Below are 19,460 nucleotides of genomic sequence, written 5' to 3'. Positions count from 1 at the left end.
ACGTCATCAACGCCGTGCTGTCGAAGTGAAGGTTGTGAGCCTCGCGGGAGCGCACGTTTCCTCTGGAGGGACATGCGCCGCTCTCGCTGAGGGCGGGGCCCGTCATTGGATTCATTCAGCTGTCTCACGCTTATGCCGCCGTGAGCTGCCGATCGCTGAGACGCGATGGATGACGGCCACTCGCGTTCATTCAGGAGAGGCGTGTGTTGTTTTCGCTGAGAGCGGGGACCTCCACCGGACCCGGCCTGCGGTACCACATTTATCCCGATGTGGGCCGGTGAGCGCCGGGCAGCTGTGCGTGCATCATCGACACAGCGCCGTTTGGATGGAGGCTGCTTGTCTCGCTCGGGTGCGCGTTAACACCGTTGGGTGGTGATCGTGCGGGTCTGATTGACAACAAGTTATTTCGCTTACCGTGGTGTCACGTGAGCGTCTGGGCATGTGAAGGAGCGGCGGTGGATTTTAAAAAACCTTTATTTAAGGACACCGGCTCTTTTATGAGTGGAGGATGTGTGTGTAGCGGCTGTGAGCTCATCCGAGCTTACAGACTGGCTAAAAACAGGCATTTTGATCTTTGAAAATCATTTATTCAATTCCTGTGTCATTTATACACACATCCTCCGCAGACCGTCATTTCTTAAAACTTCTTCCCCGTGAGCCCTGCGGTTTGTTTGCTCCGAGCGCCGTCTGCAGGCGATCTCTGGGGAAAACACTGAAGTGCAGGCTGCCGGACTGAGGAGGGGTGGTCTCTGGCGGGCGGGGCTGGTGGTGGAGCTGGGCTAGACGAAGCTGCTGCTGCCGTGGAGCGTCGATGTTTCTGCCTCTGCTCTCGACGATCCCTCCAGCGGGCTGGGGGACGGGATGAGCCGCGCGGCTTGATGAGATGGCGTACAGCTTCCGACGTCTCCTCCGACTGCTTCGAATTCGCCAGCATGGACGTCAAGCTGCTTCCGAACAGCGCGTCCGATGAGATGGGGCCCTCCATCAGGTCTTTGTGCAGCTTTTCCGGCAGCAATGGAGAGTGACGGAGCCAGATGGAACGTTGGATTACCGTCATCCACGCTGCAAATCCTCGACAGGCAACCCGTGGAAGCGGCGCACATGTTGAGGATGGCGTCTGCCGATTACACAGGGAGCTCTTTGTCTCCTCCGGCAGGTCTGAGGCCTCCAGCCTTTTCGACATGCTAACTGCTAGCAGCGCACGTAGTTGCTAACTGCTGCTGCCTGAAAAACACGTCGGTGGGCTCGATTGGAGAGCTTTAGTCGCCGTCTGGTTCCTCCGGAGGGACGGGACGCTGCTCCGACCTGGGCAGCTTCGCTCCGGAAGCTTCCGCGAGGCTTGGCTCCAGGGGGGGGGGACCGAGGAATAGCGTCAGTTGCCTTACAGAGGGAGTTCTTGTCTCCAAGGCAGGTCTGCGGCCTTCAGTCCCTTGGACATGCTATATGCTAGCAGCGCACGTTGTTGCTAACTGCGGCTGCCTGGAAACACGTCGGTGAAAAACAACCTTTCCGCCGATCATCCGAACTGGCGGGAAAAGGCGAGGGACGTAGAAAAAAGGGGTCCCTTCATGTCAGCCTCCTCCCGGGTTCCGCCGGGCAACCCCTGAGGGCGCTGTCGGCCGGGAGCGGTGTGATCGCCGATGCGAAACGAGGTGGGATGGGGTGAGCATTCACTCAGCCCCCCTCCACCCACACTACGCTCCCCAGGAGGGAATGAGCAGCGGGGGCTGCAGCTGAGCACACCTTGCCCCGGGGGGACCATCCGGTTCGCCCCGAGGGTCGGCGATAAGAGGAAAAAACACAAGATGGCGTTGTCCAGCGTGTAGTGACCTGTCACTGGGAAATGTTCCCCGACGCTTACCTTGGAATAAGACTGCTGTCATCTTCTCCTCGGGGAGGAGAACTCACCGGACGACCGGAGGTCGACTGCCGGGCCAAGCATCCTTCACAAAGGTTGGTCATTTACACAATTTATCTTCTTTGTTCTTCTGACAGTGCTATATTAGCTCGCTGAAGAAAAAATGGGAGCCGATTTCCCGCTCTTAACGTAATTTATACGGACCGGGTGGGGCCCACACAGCAGGTGGGCGTGGACTAATTTTTTCAGTGCTTATGCTCTGCATAACGGGATAAACCCATCAGCGACAGCCTTAAAGGGCGAAGCCTATATGAAATAGAACTTTATTCACTTTTAAATAGAGAACAAAATAGCACGTTCATATAGGTAGCCTACACAAAAACCAGCAGCAAGCTAGCTTGGTTTAGCACAATAAAGATATTATAAACCAGGATAATATTTAATATATTAAAAACTTTAACTCACTGATTAATTAGTTAAATGAATCAAAATGTGCTTGATGTTATTTATTAATGTGAATATGTATAAAATTAAACTACATAAAAATAAAAAATGTACTTTTTTTAATGACAACATTGATTTGACACACTTTGGTGTTTGACTGTTAGTAATTAAAAACAAGTAATATTTTAGCATAAATTTTTATTGTAAATGACTCATTCTGTCCTGTTTTAATCTCTTAGGAACAGGTCTTTGGTCTTACCATGGGACCAGGTGGTCCTGTCTGACCCGGTGGTCCATTTAGACCCTGCTCACCCTGTCAAAAAGACATAAAGAAAAACTGAAGCACAGTAGACTTTTTTCTTTTTACCCATTGGATTCTATAAGTGGTCTTACGGCAGGGCCAGGGATTCCTCTCAAGCCCTGGGGACCTGGTTTCCCAGGATGCCCTTGAGCACCCACGGGCCCTGTTTTTCCAACAGGTCCCTCCAGTCCAGGAGCGCCCTGAAGTGACACAAAGATTGGACACCCTCTGAGACGGTTCCCATTCCAAAGGTAAAATTCAGAAACACTGATCTCTAACTCTCACCTTTGTTCCCTTCAAACCTGCTTTCCCCTCCTTCCCTTGTTTCCCCATGTGGCCCTAAAGGGACAGAAAAAAGGATGAAATTGTTAACTAATAAAACAAGAAATAAAAATAATACACACATGCTCTAACACATTAATGAATACCAACCCTTCGCCCAGGCGGTCCAGGTGGTCCAGGTTCTCCGGATGGTCCTGGTGGTCCCTGAGAACAAACCAGGTCAGATTATCCATCCTGCCATGTTCTTAAATAAAAAAGCTGCTGAGAATGGTAAAGTAATGTATAAAGCGAGGCTCACAGATTTTCCAGGATCTCCTGTGTCTCCTTTAGACCCCGGGAGGCCATCTACACCCTAATGAGGTAAGAAAAACTGTGGGCAGGAAAGAACTTCACAACACATCGCATCTGTCTTATGGACAATCACAGCAGCAAAACTACAACTGATCAAGATGATGCATGTTTCTGTACAACTTACAGTGCCCAAAATAAACCACGGCAGAAGACGGTTAGCATCCCATTTGTTAAGGAAAATGAATGGCGTGCTGGGATTTTTATCTTCACTTTGGATATAGTGTCACTGAACTATTTTTCTTTTTTCTCATAATTGATCCATAAAAATTATTTATCATTTTATTTTACACTGAAAATAGGCAGCAGGTCCCTGCAACCCTGGACATGATTAAGGGGCTCCAGAAAATAAATGGATTTCAGTTTGATGCCTTTGTGTTAGGGATGCACGATATTATCTGCATGGTATTGGTATCGGCCAATATTAGCGTTAAAGTTCAATATTGGACATCGGCCATTCCTTTAAAATAACTCACCAATATAAAAGGCGCTGATTTTCTATGACAACCCAGTGACAAGGATGCCTGCAGCAGCAGCACAGCGTGATGACGTCACGCGTGCCTAGCTGATCTGATCATGGTGAATAGGAAGAAGTGAAAATGTCGGCAATGTGTATGTTTTTTTTTTGTTGAGGATGTCGAATTCAGAAATTTTTTTGGATTACTTTGAGCCTCGCTACATCGTCTCCAGTCAGAGATATTTTTCCGACGTAACGTTACCCGAGTTACAAACCATTATTTCGGACGTCATTGAGAAGCTAATAGCCGATAGCACTTGGGTGAGTTTTACCACAGACATGTAGACGTTGTGTTAGCCCCGTTAGCATGATTAGTCTTACGACACAAAGGATAAACAAAAACTTTGAACTTAAAAAGTCTGTCCTTCATGCACAGGAGTGCAGAGGATCCCTCACTGCAGCTATAGGAACCTGGAACAAGCCTCCACAAGTGAGACAGCATTGCAGGTGACTAATGCTAATAAATAATATTTAACACTTTTCATTTAATATAAGTCAAAGTACTATGTATATCATATGGCTGTTACTGAATGTCACCAGCTCTTGCAGCTGTTACACAATTTTTGTAGCAAATAAACATAAATAAGAGGGCTATGTTCTGACAAAGGAAAGTATATAAAATATCGGTATCGGTTGTCGACCAAATAAGTTTTAACATGTCGGTGTATCGGATATTGGCCAAAAATCCATTCCATTGTGCATCCCTACTTTGTGTGTTACAGCAAAATATTTCTGCAAACACCCTGGAAGTCAGAACAAAACCACTAAATGCCTTTAAAATAAATAAGTATTTTCCTCAGTTGTGTCTTTTAATGCCCAGTGTTGCATTTTACCAGTTCAAGGAACTGAACCGGTTCCTTCACATGAAAAATGCATTGATTTTTGCTTTTTTTGTCTGTCCACTTCTCTAAGTATTTAACATTTAGCTCAGTTGTGCAATCTTGCAAACAAACAGGCAATAAAACAGAACACGGACAGAGGTACTTTACAGCAGAGTAGAAGAAGACAAAGAAAAAAGAAGGAAACTAGACGCAGGCACTCACATTGGGTCCAGCCTCTCCCTGCTGTCCGAGATCACCCGTCAGACCTATAGGACCCTGTAGAAAGAAGAAGCTTGAGCTGGAGTTGCATCAAACAGCACACTTTGCTCCAATATAAAGTACTGCTGAGGCTCAGAAAACAGATTGACTGGCAAAATAGCTTTTCCTTTGGTGCCCTATAAAACAAATCATTCAGAATTGTTCAGCACGCCTAAAACAAAATCTCTGGTAGCACATGCCACCATGAGATTGATTATTTAAAAAAAACTCTAAATAAAATGTTTTCTCATCTTTTTTCTTCATTTTACATTGTTGGTGGTCCATAGTTTGTACAGCTACTGGCAAAAGTTATGGAATCCCCAATCATAGAGGATGTTCTTTCAATTGTTTAATTTTGCATACAAAAATTTTAAATAATATACAGATATGCCATAAAACTATCATATTTTTAAATGCCAGCCTTCTGGCATTAAGAAATATGGAGTTATTTAATATATATAGTTAATCCATTTAGATTAGACTATAGTCTAAACTAAATGGTGTTGTAATCAAATGCAAGTCACTCAGAAATTTAAGCTGAGCATGAGCATTGTATATGATTTAAAGTACAGTATATACACTGTGTTGCCTGTAAAAGATCGATAGATTAATTAAAATCTATTAGAAGTAAATTGTGTACAAGAACAAAAAAAAAGGAGGTTTTCTCATTTGGTGTAAGTGGACCGACTCAGTTCACTGCTGATCTCAGCGCAAGAAAACTGGAGCAAAACAGGATGAAACAAAAATAACCAACTCTGTGTTTTTATAATGAGCATTCAAAGTGTGACGGTGTTCCAACAGCAATCACAAAAAACTATTTTCATTACAGAAGTGCACAATATGTTGGATATATACAGTAAACATGGGTTTACTTTGAACATTTGACAGCCTAAGGGTTATACCAAGCCTTTAGGTCTTTTACCCAATTTTTACCAAAACAGAGTGTTAAGCACAAATCAAATTATTTCATAGTATATCAATGTATTTCCAGTAACTTGTCTTTTACTATATACAATACAGTTTGTATTATTAGTGTCTCACAGCAGTGCCCTTGGCTCCATCCTCCCCTGGAGGGCCCTTGGCTCCTGGAGGACCAGCTGCTCCTGGAGGGCCTGTATCTCCCTTTTCCCCTTGGTCTCCTTTATCTCCCTAGGGGTGGAATGAGCAAATGTGAGATATGGGAGGGGAAAAAAACTTTTAAAAAATGAGATGGGCTTTTAAAATATGGATCTTCAAATAAATAAGATCCCAGCAAAAAGTAATTTAACTCACTATTCTTCCTGGAATCCCAACTGGTCCAGGGTCACCTGCCTCACCATCCTCTCCCTAAGAGGAACAGGATGTTAATGCAAAATGTACAGAAAATATAATTTGGGTACGATATAATCTAAACAGAATCCTTATCAGGATTGTACCTTCTCCCCAACAGCACCTGGCTGTCCTATCATTCCTGGTCTACCGTTCTGTCCCTGTATAACACCAAAAATGGTCATTATTTGTTCAGAATCTATGAGGTATTTTATTTATTTAATAATAATAATAATAAACAAATAAATAAATGTACTTACCTGACCCCCAATTGGACCTTGAGCACCAACAGGGCCTTGCTGTCCTGGTGGACCCTAAAACCAAATGATTAGGGAGACTTAGCATTTTTCCCCCTAATAATAATGAAAATAAAAAAGCTATAAAAGACATGCATATACACTGAAAATGAGCTCACCATTAGACCAATGTGTCCACTTTCACCCTTTTCTCCTGGCAGGCCAGGCATTCCCTTAAAGAACACAGGGATAATCAGTCTATTTCTATGATGTCATTGTTTAAATGTCTTCATACGTCCACACAGAAACACGACTCACCTGTAACCCTCTTGGTCCTTTGGCGCCCTTAAAGCCACGTGATCCTTCATCACCTTTTGGACCATACATGCCCTGCTGGCCTCGAAGACCGGGCAATCCATCAACACCCTGTTACGCAAAGAGGATCATTTTTTATTCAGTTCATTCAATCTTTATTTGTACAACTTGGTCTCATTGAGTCACGAGGACTCATTTTCAAAAGAGACCTGCTTTAGACAAAACCACATATAAGTTACACACAACAATAAACAACAAGAAAATGCAAATACATTTTTTTTTTAAGTAGTGTTATAAAACACAATAAAATTAAGGTGCCTTAAAAAACAAGGTAAAATACGAAAATACTAAAAACAGGAATATATTTGCTTTGATTTTTCTATTGCACTTATCAATTGTTTAAAATCCCATTAAGATGTCAACGTGGACTGCTTCAAGTCTTTTTGCAAGGTGTTCCAGGAAACAGGAGCAGAGTAAGAAAATGCCTTTTTGCCGAATTCAGTTTGCACTGAGGGGATGCTGCAGGTATTGATGGCCTGAGAGCGCACGCTGTAACTGCACTGACAACGTGGCATGTGAGAGGATCTACAAGAAGGCAGCAGACCAAGAACTGATTTAAAGATGAAAATGTACCAATGTGAGAGCCTGCATGAAGTTAATGATGATCAACTGACCAATGAGTACAGAGTGCAGTGATGGGTATGGTAGTTACAACCAGTTATGAATCTTAGCACCTCATGGTAGAGGGCATCCAACATCTGCAAGGTGCAGGCAGTGGCATTCATATAAATAATGTCACCATTGCCAATGGCCTGTAGGAAAGTAGCAGCTACAAGGCGTTTCCTGGCATTCAGTTAAGCAAGATCTACTGTATTTCTGAAAAAGAAACCCAGTTTTAATTTCAGTTTCTTTATCAAGTTTTCAACATGTGGCTTAAAAGAGAGATGTGCATCAATCAAAATTCCCAAGTTTTTATATGAATCAACAAACTCAATAGGAAAACCATGTGTGGATAAGAAAGGAGGGAGGACTGTTGGTAACAATTTCCTGTTTGAAAACAACATCACTTGGGTTTTATCAGCAATTAGCACCTGTTTAAGATGGAACAAGTCTGACTGAATGACGTCAAATGCAGACAAAAGCTGGAAAACCTTAGCCACTGTTTTAGCTCAACAATAAACAACTGTATCATCAGCGTAGAGATGCAAGGAGGCATCACAACTGTTCTAACCTACATTATTTACAGTATATAAATTGTAAAGAGAGTGGGTCCCAAGACTGAGCCTTGTGGTACACCATTATTGACAGTTAAATAGCTAGAAGAAGTACCATTGTGTTGAACACATTGCTTTCGGCATGAGAGATAATTAGAAAACCATCCGATAGTGTGATCTGTGAAACCAATATCTGAGAGCTTATATCTTAGTAAATGTTGTCTCCCCAGAATGTAGCTTCTGCTGAAACTGATTGTTTGGACAGAACAATGTTTAGTGACAGAATGATCTGATATGATGGATCAGAGCTCAAATTTATTGAACTGTGTAAATTCTTTGTGCATTCACTTAGACTTTATTACATCTGGTAGTGTGAAATAAATGTTAAGTTTCTGACCAAAAATTCTTTCATGAGATTTATATCAGTTACCATTCAAACCATTCAAATATGCCATGGAAACAAAACTGGAAGCTGGAAACATTTTTTCTAACTAAAAAGGAAAAGAACACTTCAGATAATATTTTTGAGATCTGCATAGTTCATACCTTGCTGTGTTGTGTTCTCATGTGTATTCTTAATGCTTAGTAGCTAGCTTACTGCTAATTGTTGGAGACTTAAAAAAAATATATATTGTTTATACAGCAATGAGTTGGGAACGTGTGTGGACAGGACTTTCTTTTCAGTGGTACAGCCCCATATTCTTGTCAAAAATACAATAAGCCAGCTCCAAAAAAACAGACATTTTCAGTAAATTAAACTACAATGGAGACGCTTCATAAATATTTTTTAAGTTGTTGGATCAAACTGCAAAAAGAGGCTACAATACACATCCTCTTACATCCTAAAGTTGTTTCACTGTCCATCTTAACCGCAAACTACTTTTTTTTTTTTACCACATTTCAAACCTCTTTTAAAACTCTCCTTTTAGACAGACCTGTCCCACATAACTGCTGATTCTTTGTCAATGATCAAATCTGCATCAGACCAGAGTTCTAGTTAGTTTTACTTTTCAAACCACTGTAAAAACAGAATATAAATAAATGCAAAGACTCACTGGAAGTCCTGGCTGACCAACTGGTCCCTGAGTGCCAGTAGGGCCTGAGGGGCCCTGCAGGAAGAAAGTGAACGTGACAAAATTCAGATATGATCAGAGCTGCTAACATTATGGAGCACCATCCATGTTGGTGTACTTCGTCATCTCCATACTCACTGCTTCTCCTTTGTCTCCCTTGCTGCCTTTCTGCCCAGGTCCTCCTTGTTCTCCCTGTGGACACAAACACACAACTTACCACTGTGGAACAATACACACTCTGGGTCAGTCTTTCTGCTTTTTAGGTACACAAAGTCTACCTTGTCCCCATCATCTCCTGGAGGGCCTACAGGGCCCATAGCTCCTGGCATCCCTACTGGTCCCTGATCCCCATCCTGACCTGCCAGGCCAATAGGTCCCTTCTCACCCTGGGATAAATAGTCCACAAATTTTAAAGTTTTTTTTTTTTGCAAACTATAAAGACAAATATAAATGTGTATTAAGCAGTTCAAAGATTCATAAATGCATTTAATTTGGTTTATATGGTTAAAAACACAAAAGTATGATAATAAACAAGTTAGGTATAATTACAGGCTCCCCCTTCTCTCCCATTGGTCCAGGTCCTCCAATGGCTCCAGCACGACCAGGCTGTCCAATGGCTCCAGCTGGTCCTGGAGGGCCCCTTTCTCCTGTTGGTCCCTACAGACAGCATGCTGGTCTTTTGAACATGTTTATGTATAAAAGTACAAGAAATGTACTGTACAGTAATCCCTCATTACTTTGCGTTTCGACTTTTGCAGACTCGTTCTTTCGCAGTTTTCCAACGATTGTCAGCTTTAATGTTACTCACGTGATTGGGAGGGTACGGGATAAAAAGTTAACAAAAAAATAATACTTTGGACAGGCGCCGCCATTTTGCAGTTTTCTTTCAATAAGCCTATACAGTAACGCAAGTCAAAAGAACTATACTACCCAGAAGCCAACAGTGCATCCAGCCACTGCTTTCTGCCAAAATGGAGGGATAATGGAGGGACAGCACAAAGTCAAAAGTAACGATCTATCTATGACGCTCACAAAACTGTCAGGAAAGTCGCAAATAATCCTGAAGCTCAATTATCCACACGCACATCAATCTGGACGGGGCGGTGGGCTTTGTCGCTGCAGAACCAGAACCAAGTCCTACTGGAACTGAGCTGCGGTCTGAAGAGGTGGTGAGTAAAATTTTGCAGTACTGTACAGTGCATATATGTGTGTTGTTAAAATTACACAGGTTTAATAGTTTAGAAAACTGCAAGAGTGTGGGAAAGGTTTATAGAGCATTAAAATATTTATAAATACTAAAATAAAGACAGTAGTCCCTCGTTTATTGAGGGGAAACCGTACCCTGAAGACCAGCATCAAGTGAAAAACCGTGAAGTAGGAATAGTAGTACAAGTAATTAGTAGTTTATTTTAGCATTTATATACTGTACATATATATATATATATATATATATATATATATATTCAGCATATAAAGGTGTTTTAAACCCTTCCCACACTCTTGCAATATTCTAAGCAATGTTTCTAAACTCCAAATGCTCTAAAGGAGCACAGAAGTTCAAGATTTCAGCTCTCTTCCTCCTCTGCTCTTTACCACCTGCAAACGCTCTTGGCCACGCCCACTTCTCTTTTCTGCACGCTGAACAGCTGATCAGCTGATCAGCTGCAGCAGGAAGTTTATCCTGCAGTATGGGCTGCACAAAGCTGCAGGAGGACATTTTTTCTTTAGCTCTGGGCTCCACAAATGTGCAGCAGGTGCTAAATTATTTAAAACCATTTATTTTAAATAAAATTCCCATGCCGATCGTGTGGCTCATCCATCAATCAGCCAATTGTCATGTCCAATTTTTTGAAAAATCGTGATAGACCGAGTCCACAATAAACAAACTGTGAAGTAACGAGGGACTACTGTATAGCGTTTCTACTCAGTTTTTCACCTGTCGCGGGGGTGTGTGGAACATAACCCCCGCGATAATCAAAACATTACTGTAGATGCAAGAATCTTGATGGTTTTTTAATAATAAGTTTGTTCATTGATCACTTCACATTAAGACTTTACATCAAACAACAAAAAAAGATTTTAAGAGCAAATTGACTATGAGCTGTAGAAAAAAGAGAACTAATACTCACTATGGCTCCTGGTGATCCACCAGGTCCTGAAGCTCCTTTCAGACCAGGCGGTCCCTGTAAACATCAAGCAAAGACTGAACTTTAAAGTGTGTTTTATTTAAAATATCAAGAAATCAGGCAAAGTATATGGTGAGAGATGTGTCACCATTATTCCAGGGGCTCCTCTGCTCCCTCTGAACCCTTTCAGACCTGGTGGACCATTCTTCCCAGATGTTCCAGGTAAACCAGGATCCCCCTAAAAGGCCATGAAGGACAAAACCAGAATAGGTAAATATATAAATACAATAGTTCTGTACGACCAAAGCATAAATAGTCACTCTGTGAGATAATGTAAATTGTTGTTTGTGACCTTTCCACCCTCCTTTCCGGCCGCTCCAGGTAAACCATGTTCTCCAGGCACACCTGGTGCTCCTGGGTGACCTCGATCTCCTGTTGGACCAGATTCTCCTGATTTTCCCTGAACACACAAGTTAGAAATCCACTGATTGGTTCGTTCCTTGAGAAAACAACACATTAAAGCACTACGTTCACATGGATGGGCTTACCTGTGGTCCCACCACACCTGGAGGTCCTGGAGGTCCCGTCTTTCCTTGGAAGCCCTGAAAATAGAAGGTTAGTATAAAACCTTCTGGCATGTTTGCAGCTGTTTTTAGTTCCTTCATACTTTCAAACTAGGTTTCATCATGGAATAGAAGTCTATCCTTAATAAAGAAAAAATGTATTTGTGTGAATGTTTATGAAGCATTCACACTATTGTGATCCATTTTTCTTCCATACGTTTTTCAGCATCTTTCTCATTCCACAATTTTTGTGCTATTTCAACAAATCATAAATGAAAATGTTCAGCTCTTTCAGAACAATCCTGTATGACTTCTGGTTTTGGTGCAACTTGAGCTTTTTTAAATATTTAGCCTTGTCTGTCATTTTTTATTCTCATAGAAAATGAATTGAGCTCATCCTTCAAATCTTTAGATGTGTTTACAACCTTTTACTGCTCCGTTCACATTTTGTTCTGGTTCAGCTTCTTTTAGCTTCCTTGTGCAAATTTAAAACATTTTCAGCTAATTCCAGCTGTTTTTTTCCAGCTGTTTTGTGATCCTTTCAGATTCTTTCTGCTAACTACATTTTTGTGCTTCTAACTTTTTTCTGCTAATTTCAGCTTGTTATGCTGATTTCAGCTTATTTCTGCAAGTTTAATCTTTTTCTACTATTTCAGCTATACTATTTAGCTGTTTTATGCTAATTTAAGCTAATTCCACATTTTTTGCACTCATTTAAACTTTTTCCAGCCTAATTCAGCAGAAATATGCTCTCTCCACTTCCTTCTGGAAATTTAAGCTTCTTTTTGCTTCATGAACTACAAAGTACTTTTCATCTGTTTTTGCTTATTACAGTTTTCCCCCCCAGAAAATTTCCAGATTTTTGTGCTTAATTCTGCTTCTTTTAGCAAACATGTTCTTTCTGCTTTCTTCTGCTAATTTAAGCTTGTTCTAGCTTTTCAGCTATCCTTTTTCTTAGCAATTTTTTAGCTAATTTCATCTGTTTTCAGATAAATTCAAGTTTTTCATGGTACGTTTAGCTACTTTCAACCTAATTAACCCCTTTAAGCCAATTTCAGCTTGTTATGCTCCTTTCAGTTTTTTCTGCCAGTTTCAGCTTTGACTGCTGTTTCAGCTACTATTTACTGTTTTATGCTAATTTTAGCTTTTTCAGCTAATTCCACATTTTTTAGCTAATTTCAGCTCCTTCCACTTCCTTCTGGTAGTTTAAGCTTCTTTTTGCCTTTTCAGCTACTTTTCAGATGTTTTTGCTCATTTTGAAAACATTTTTTAGCTTATTTCCTAATTTTTGTGCAAATTCCTGCTTATTTAAACTTAGTTCAGCAAATACGTGTTATTTTTGCTTTCTTCTGCTATTTTAGGCTTGTTCTTCCATTTCATCTACAATTCAGCATGTTTTTAGATCATTCCAGTTGTTTTTCAGGAAGTTCTTCAGCATTCACACTGCATTTTCGCAGGAAGTGCAATTTGTCTAGTTAAATTAAAATTAAACTTCAGTGAGTTCCTGAGGTTAAACTTAGGTTAAAGTTAGACATGAATCAAATTAAGGTTAAGGTTTGGCTCAAGCTGTGCACACTGAATGAAAGTATTGCAGTGTTGAATTATTAGTAATATTATAATAATTATAATATTATAACACAATATTACGATAAATCATTATAATAATATAGTTATAATAACAATATTATAGTGAAGCAAGCTTGTTTGAATGAACGTTTGAATAGAAAATCATTCTTTAGAAAGAAACAAGAAATCACTTTTCTTATAAATGCTTAAAATCTCACTCACTGGCTCCCCTCTTTGACCCGGGTGGCCCGGAAGTCCATCCTTTCCAGCCGGACCCTAAACAACACGGCATAGTCTGAATATAATGGTTATAATAGAATAACATTCATTTTATTTAGTAGTGTTTGAAATTTCTTGTGTTGTTTGTCTCAAAACATTCCAAAGATTGCCTTCCAAATCATTTCTGTTGCAGATACTCTGGTCTGGTACAGCTAAAACCATTTCCACAGAGCTGAGTCTGTGGTTTACAGAAGATTAGCTGCACTCATCATTATTTCTGACATAGGGGAAGAAAATCTTGGCAGGATCTACAGTATGTGTAAAATGGTGTTTGGTGAACATTTGTATGGACAAATCAAAACGTGTGTTTACAAGAATGGCAAATGTTAAAAATGCAAGCCTTATTAGCAAAATTTAAACATTACTAAAACTTCAAAGTTCAATCCAGGTAGAAAATCCAACAAAGTTCAGTCAGGTCCTCTGGATGGTTTCTTTTTTTGTTGTTGAGACATTTCATCCTTCATCCAAAGGACTTCATCAGTCCAAGGAGCCACAACAAACTGAGTCCCACAAGCAGCACACTCACATAGTGGACCAACCAGTTTGCTGTTGAGAAGAGTTTCTGGGGGCCTACCCTCTCCCCCGTCGACTCCTCTGAGGCAGCCATAGCCTCACCAGCAAACTGGTTGGTCCACTATGTGAGTGTGCTGCTTGTGGGACTCAGTTTGTTGTGGCTCCTCGGACTGATGAAGTCCTTTGGATTAAGGACGAAACATCTAAAAAAAAAAAAAGAAACTGTCCAGTTGACCTGATTGAATTTTGTTGGATTATTAAAACTTGTTTTTTAGTTTTGTGCAGTGAAATTAGGTTTCATAGTAGCACAACGTAGCAGAAAAAGTGTGATCAGAACTCACTGGTCTACATGCTTGAGGATTTTTAACTTTTTTATCTTTCAGAAAATCTACAAACTAAAAACTATTATAATAGAAAACTATTAGACACTCATTTGTAGATCTGTCTCATCGGGTCTGATGGATTCAGGCCCTCGTTGAAAACTCAATAATTCATTTTTCTGTAAATTAAATTAAGGTCTTAAAGTGAGTAGATGTCTTTTCATTGTGGTCTTTCTAGGAAAACGTGTTGTCTGAACAGGCGTAACACCAAAGTCAACTTTATCTGGATGCAGGCCAAAATTAAAAGTTACGTAAAACCAAAACTAATACAATAAATCAGGTGAATTTATGAAAATAAATGTTTTTACACTTGTTCCTTTAGGTCCTGGTTCTCCATTTCTTCCATGTGGCCCTTGAGGTCCCTAAAAATAAAAAAATTAATTAAAAACATAGAGATGATGAGTCTACTGCTACATCAGCTGATATTATGCATTGAAAGACTTGGGTTCACCCTCTCTCCAGGAGATCCTGGGGGGCCATCATGCCCTGAGGCACCCTATGAACACACGAGATGGATAGCAGCGTGAAACCACAGATAATGGAACTGATATGTTATCACAAGCTGAGATGGGACTCGGCCAACCTTTTCTCCTGGTTTCCCAGTTGGGCCTCTCGCACCCCTGGCACCTCGGGCACCCTGCCAGAAGAGAAGCAAGTGTGAGATCAAAACGCAAGACGCAACCTCGGATCGGTGCGGGAAAAAAAATCTGTAATTTATGTGACGTGAGGCGACGCCACATTCTTGAAGCGTGTTCACGTTTTATCTGTATGAAAATGTTCCACATATTTCCTAAACACTGTGTGTTCAGCCATGATATATATATCACTAAATATATAATCATATAAATGATTAATATAATATAATATAATATAATATAAATAATATATAATCCCAATGTACCCACTTACACATCAAAACCTTTAAGCAGCTGTATCTGAATGCTAATAAAATAATTACAAATTATTTAATAAATAAATGTGTGAAAAACTGTTAAATTGACAGAGCAGATCTTTTTAGATGGGATTCTACGTAAAAATTATAAAGAACTAAAGAAAAGTTTTGGAAAAAAAAAATAATGATAACAATATTAACAACAATTGTGCATTGAAATGCATGATGTCATCGCATGATGAGCTTGCCTCGGCAGAAGTAATCGAACAGCTGACATTTAGGCCTAAAAGCATTTGAGACCAATATGTTTCTACACAGACGTTTCACAAAAAACAAGCGTCATAACGTGAATAATTAAAAATTTAAATGGTCATAATAGGATGAAGAAATCTGGGTCATTCAAAAATTATGGAAAACAAAATACTAACATGATTAATAATGGTAATATTTTCAAATGCATAGATTTTTAAAAAGAATATAATTTCTCCAACTTTTTCGATGACTGCGGTGGACTTTGATCCCAGGTTGTCTGGTTGGCACTCACGCCTCCGATCCATTATTTTACTGACAAAGTGAGGAGGTTTCTTGTGTGTGAGGCCTGAGCACCTGTGTCTGTAACCATGGCGATGGTTACAGACACAGTTCAACTGCTTTAGAGTCTGAACCATCACTGCAGGCTGGAGGCTGAGGACACCCAAACTTAAAATCTCTGCTCAATTTATGCTGGATATCAATTAGTTGATATAGTACAACCTCAATTTGAAGAAATAGAATTTATTTCTGACCAGACTGACGAGTGAAAGACTAGTCTGAGTCAAACTAAGACCAAAATAGATTGTTGTCCTAACATCAGTCTAAATAATAAAAAAAAAACGTGTAGTGCTTCAAAAGAGTGCTATTCTATAAACGTAATTCTGAGGTTATTTGGGGGCGTGAATAGCAGCAGCTGTTAGCTGTAGCACGAACAAGAACATCACAATATTTCTGTCAGAATAATCCCGTAGCGCAAAACTGAAATCAGTGCAATTATTTACAAATTAGCATGTGAATGGAAATGCTGTGAAACTTTTGAGATTGAACACCAAAGTTCATCAGTGATCCAGGGGGGTTGCTGGTGCTAAGATGGTTGTGGCTATCCACTGCCATGGATGGATGCTGTTTGTGGGACTCAATTTGTTTGGTGGCTCCTCAGACTGAAGAAGTCCTTTGGATGAAGGACGAAATGTCTCAGCAAAAAAAAGACACCATCCAGATGACCTGACTTGTAGAATGAAATTTTTGAGACTTAAGTTTGTTGTTTTTTTAATGGCAGCCATCTTCTTTGGCCGTGGCCCCTCTCAGACTAGCTGATAGCTCATCACTCATGTCAGAATCAAACTGTATTTCTTCAAATTCAGGCCACAGAAAATGTTTTCTACAAAAAAGGTGAGATTGTTAAACACCCTTTCAGTTGAATCGCACCGCAAAAGCTCTGAGCACTCCCTTTAAATGCAGTTTATAGTCACTTTTTTAAAGTTAGAATGGCATACATCAGCTAGACTGAGCTGTTTACCAAAATTAACGCAGCATACTTTACTTAGGCAAACATTTGTTTATATTCAGCTGAAAGTGTCTGTTTTGTTCAGTTTTTAAAGAGTTATAAAGTGTTATAAAAAAAGAATTACAGGTTCTGAGAAGCTGCAGACTTTTCAATCTGTGTATTTTGGGTCTAGACTTTGATATTTTTAGAAGGCACTTACATTTGAACCCCTCTGGCCGGCACCTCCTGCCTGGCCTGCAGGACCCTGAGTAACATCACAAAAACAAGGTATTTCATCAAAATAGATTGATTTCTTGGTAGATGGTGAAAAAGCCAAGTGTAACTATTCTTTTTACCTTCTTCCCTTTCTCCCCAGCAGCTCCCAGTGCACCAAGGAAACCATCAGAGCCCTGCAGAGAAAGAAGACACATTCACTTTGTGTAAACTTTACCTACTCTATAGATCATTGTTTATTTTTGTTTACTTTGGGCCCTTGGCGTCCTGGATATCCTGGCAGTCCTGGAACGCCCAGTTTTCCCTAACAAAAACAAAAAAGAAGCCCAAAACATGAAAATATAGCTTAATAATATTATACACACATACCAGTATGTAAACAATGTACCTTCTCCCCTGAAATACCAGCAGAGCCAGTCTCCCCCTGAGGACCCAACTGGCCTTTGGGGCCTTCAGGTCCATCTTCACCAGGGATCCCTATAGGTCCATTGTCCCCAACGTCCCCCTTTGCTCCCATATCCCCCTTGGCCCCTGGAAAACCATCTTCACCCTGCACACAGAAACAAAGAAAATGAGACAACGGAACAGGATGAATACCAAATATAAAAACGTAAAGTCTGAAACAGTCGTCTTTAATTGACAAATCTTCTGAATGTTCTGTTTGTGGACAAGTTGTGTCACTTTTCAGCTTTTTACCTTTTCACCTTTGCTCCCCTTTAATCCCCTTATTCCATCTGCTCCCTGTCAAACAAAAAATAAATACACAATATATTATTAACGAAGAAAGGAAAAATAAATCTACTGACAAAAATATATAAACGCACTATTTTTGTTTTTGCTCCTATTTTTCCTGAGCTGAACTCAAAAGATCGAAGACTTGGTACACATCAGGCCTTTTTGTCTCAAATACAGTTCACAGACTTGTGTAAATCAGTGTTAGTGAGCGCTTCGCTTCTGCCAAGTTAATATCTATCCATCTCACAGTTGTGACGCTGATTAGACAGCATGATTATTGCGCAGGTGAGCCTTAGGCTGACCACAATAAAAGGCCACTCTAAAATGAGTATTTTTATTTCACAGCACATTTTCTGTTTTAATATCTTTAAATCGGTTGTTCTATTTTGCATGTCAACCTTGACTCCTCGCTGTCCAGGGTACCCCACAGGTCCTTGGACTCCCAGAGGGCCCTAAGATTCAACAGAAAGCACACGCTGAATTAAGTCCTTATGCAGTGTAACTATCAAAACCACGCAGTTCTCACTCACCGGCAGTCCTTTTTCACCTGGAGTGCCTTCTCTTCCAGGGTGACCCTGTTAACAAAAGGACTTGTTAATGTCTGCAGTCAGAGCTGTAACTGGAGTTGATTTGAGTCTCAGGAATGCATGATGTCAGTAAGACTCCGTAGAAATATGAAAGCACATGTACTTACAGAGGGCCCGTCATTTCCAGGTAAGCCCCGCATCCCTTTTTTCCCTTGAGGTCCCTGTGAGACAGAGATAAGCCTATCAGTCGTGACATTTTTAGTAAAAGAAGAAATCTGTCAGTGAAACTCACGTACCTTCTCTCCTGGCAGTCCTACTAACCCCTGAGGACCAGGAAAACCCTGCAGAAGTGATGCTACATTAGTATTTTAATAAAAATCATTTTAATTTGAGCAATGCGCTTTCAGCACACACCAAGATCCCAGGATTGCCTTGCTGTCCGGGAGCTCCGGTTTCTCCTGGTGGTCCCTGTTACGGAAGATATTTAATGTCAAGGTGATTGCAGCTGTAATGACATTTACTTTTGATATACTCACTATGTTTCCCTTGGAACCTTGAACCCCATCAATCCCTCGAATACCCTGTAAGAGCAAACAAAATGGTATGTGAAGACATTTGTTGGTGTATTCTCAAACACACTTACCGTATTTTCCGCCGTACACATCACTCCCCCCTATAAGTCGCGTCAGTTCATATTTGTCTAATAAAGTGGAAAAATGCATAAATACGACGCATCTATTATGGGTCACGTTTGTTACGCGTCACCGCTGACAACCTGGAAATGTGGTCGAGTGCTGTGCCAAAAATCGATGCGCTGCCAAATGACAGCTGTGGGAACATGCACGGGCGGACTTAAACAAAAATTTAACAAGATTAACACTTAACAACAATTATTTGTTTGCTCGAAATTATAGCAAAGGGGTGTCTCAGTCTAACATTTGCTTAATAAATGCACTTTAATGTTTAAATTAGCTGCATTTTACCGGGGCGGTGCAGCTGGTTTGACTTGCTCCAAGCAACGAGCAGAATGAAGGTGGGGAGAGTTTGGCAGGCAGATTAAGTCATTAATAGTTGGTGAAGATTCTCTGTCATCCAGGACATGGTAAATTCAAAAAAGTTCAAGACAAAAACAATAAAGTGTAATAAATAAA

At 40.6% G+C, this 19,460-nt stretch overlaps 1 protein-coding gene across 1 annotated transcript in view; it reads right to left on the bottom strand.

Moving 5' to 3' along the window:
* LOC119422453 (collagen alpha-1(XI) chain) overlaps window positions 1-19,460 on the bottom strand; it is a 72,622-nt gene that overhangs the window by 12,328 nt on the left and 40,834 nt on the right. Inside the window, exons 22-56 of the mRNA XM_037689825.1 lie at window positions 18,846-18,890; window positions 18,724-18,777; window positions 18,606-18,650; window positions 18,477-18,530; window positions 18,313-18,357; window positions 18,181-18,234; window positions 17,744-17,788; window positions 17,436-17,597; window positions 17,298-17,351; window positions 17,170-17,223; window positions 17,034-17,078; window positions 14,986-15,039; window positions 14,854-14,898; window positions 14,711-14,764; window positions 13,453-13,506; window positions 11,650-11,703; window positions 11,454-11,561; window positions 11,250-11,339; window positions 11,105-11,158; window positions 9,525-9,632; window positions 9,254-9,361; window positions 9,114-9,167; window positions 8,958-9,011; window positions 6,692-6,799; window positions 6,553-6,606; window positions 6,398-6,451; window positions 6,245-6,298; window positions 6,102-6,155; window positions 5,871-5,978; window positions 4,794-4,847; window positions 3,184-3,237; window positions 3,036-3,089; window positions 2,889-2,942; window positions 2,696-2,803; window positions 2,562-2,615 (exon numbers count right to left, since the gene is read on the bottom strand). Of these exons, the coding sequence (XP_037545753.1) occupies window positions 2,562-2,615; window positions 2,696-2,803; window positions 2,889-2,942; window positions 3,036-3,089; window positions 3,184-3,237; window positions 4,794-4,847; window positions 5,871-5,978; window positions 6,102-6,155; window positions 6,245-6,298; window positions 6,398-6,451; window positions 6,553-6,606; window positions 6,692-6,799; window positions 8,958-9,011; window positions 9,114-9,167; window positions 9,254-9,361; window positions 9,525-9,632; window positions 11,105-11,158; window positions 11,250-11,339; window positions 11,454-11,561; window positions 11,650-11,703; window positions 13,453-13,506; window positions 14,711-14,764; window positions 14,854-14,898; window positions 14,986-15,039; window positions 17,034-17,078; window positions 17,170-17,223; window positions 17,298-17,351; window positions 17,436-17,597; window positions 17,744-17,788; window positions 18,181-18,234; window positions 18,313-18,357; window positions 18,477-18,530; window positions 18,606-18,650; window positions 18,724-18,777; window positions 18,846-18,890 (2,304 nt within the window). The remainder of the gene's footprint in view (window positions 1-2,561; window positions 2,616-2,695; window positions 2,804-2,888; window positions 2,943-3,035; window positions 3,090-3,183; window positions 3,238-4,793; window positions 4,848-5,870; window positions 5,979-6,101; window positions 6,156-6,244; window positions 6,299-6,397; window positions 6,452-6,552; window positions 6,607-6,691; window positions 6,800-8,957; window positions 9,012-9,113; window positions 9,168-9,253; window positions 9,362-9,524; window positions 9,633-11,104; window positions 11,159-11,249; window positions 11,340-11,453; window positions 11,562-11,649; window positions 11,704-13,452; window positions 13,507-14,710; window positions 14,765-14,853; window positions 14,899-14,985; window positions 15,040-17,033; window positions 17,079-17,169; window positions 17,224-17,297; window positions 17,352-17,435; window positions 17,598-17,743; window positions 17,789-18,180; window positions 18,235-18,312; window positions 18,358-18,476; window positions 18,531-18,605; window positions 18,651-18,723; window positions 18,778-18,845; window positions 18,891-19,460) is intronic.

This window comes from Nematolebias whitei, chromosome 16 (assembly GCF_014905685.2).
Source record: "Nematolebias whitei isolate Nwh7 chromosome 16, NemWhi1, whole genome shotgun sequence".
Lineage (NCBI taxonomy): Eukaryota > Metazoa > Chordata > Actinopteri > Cyprinodontiformes > Rivulidae > Nematolebias > Nematolebias whitei.
This window is presented reverse-complemented; position numbering and strand designations above follow the sequence as displayed.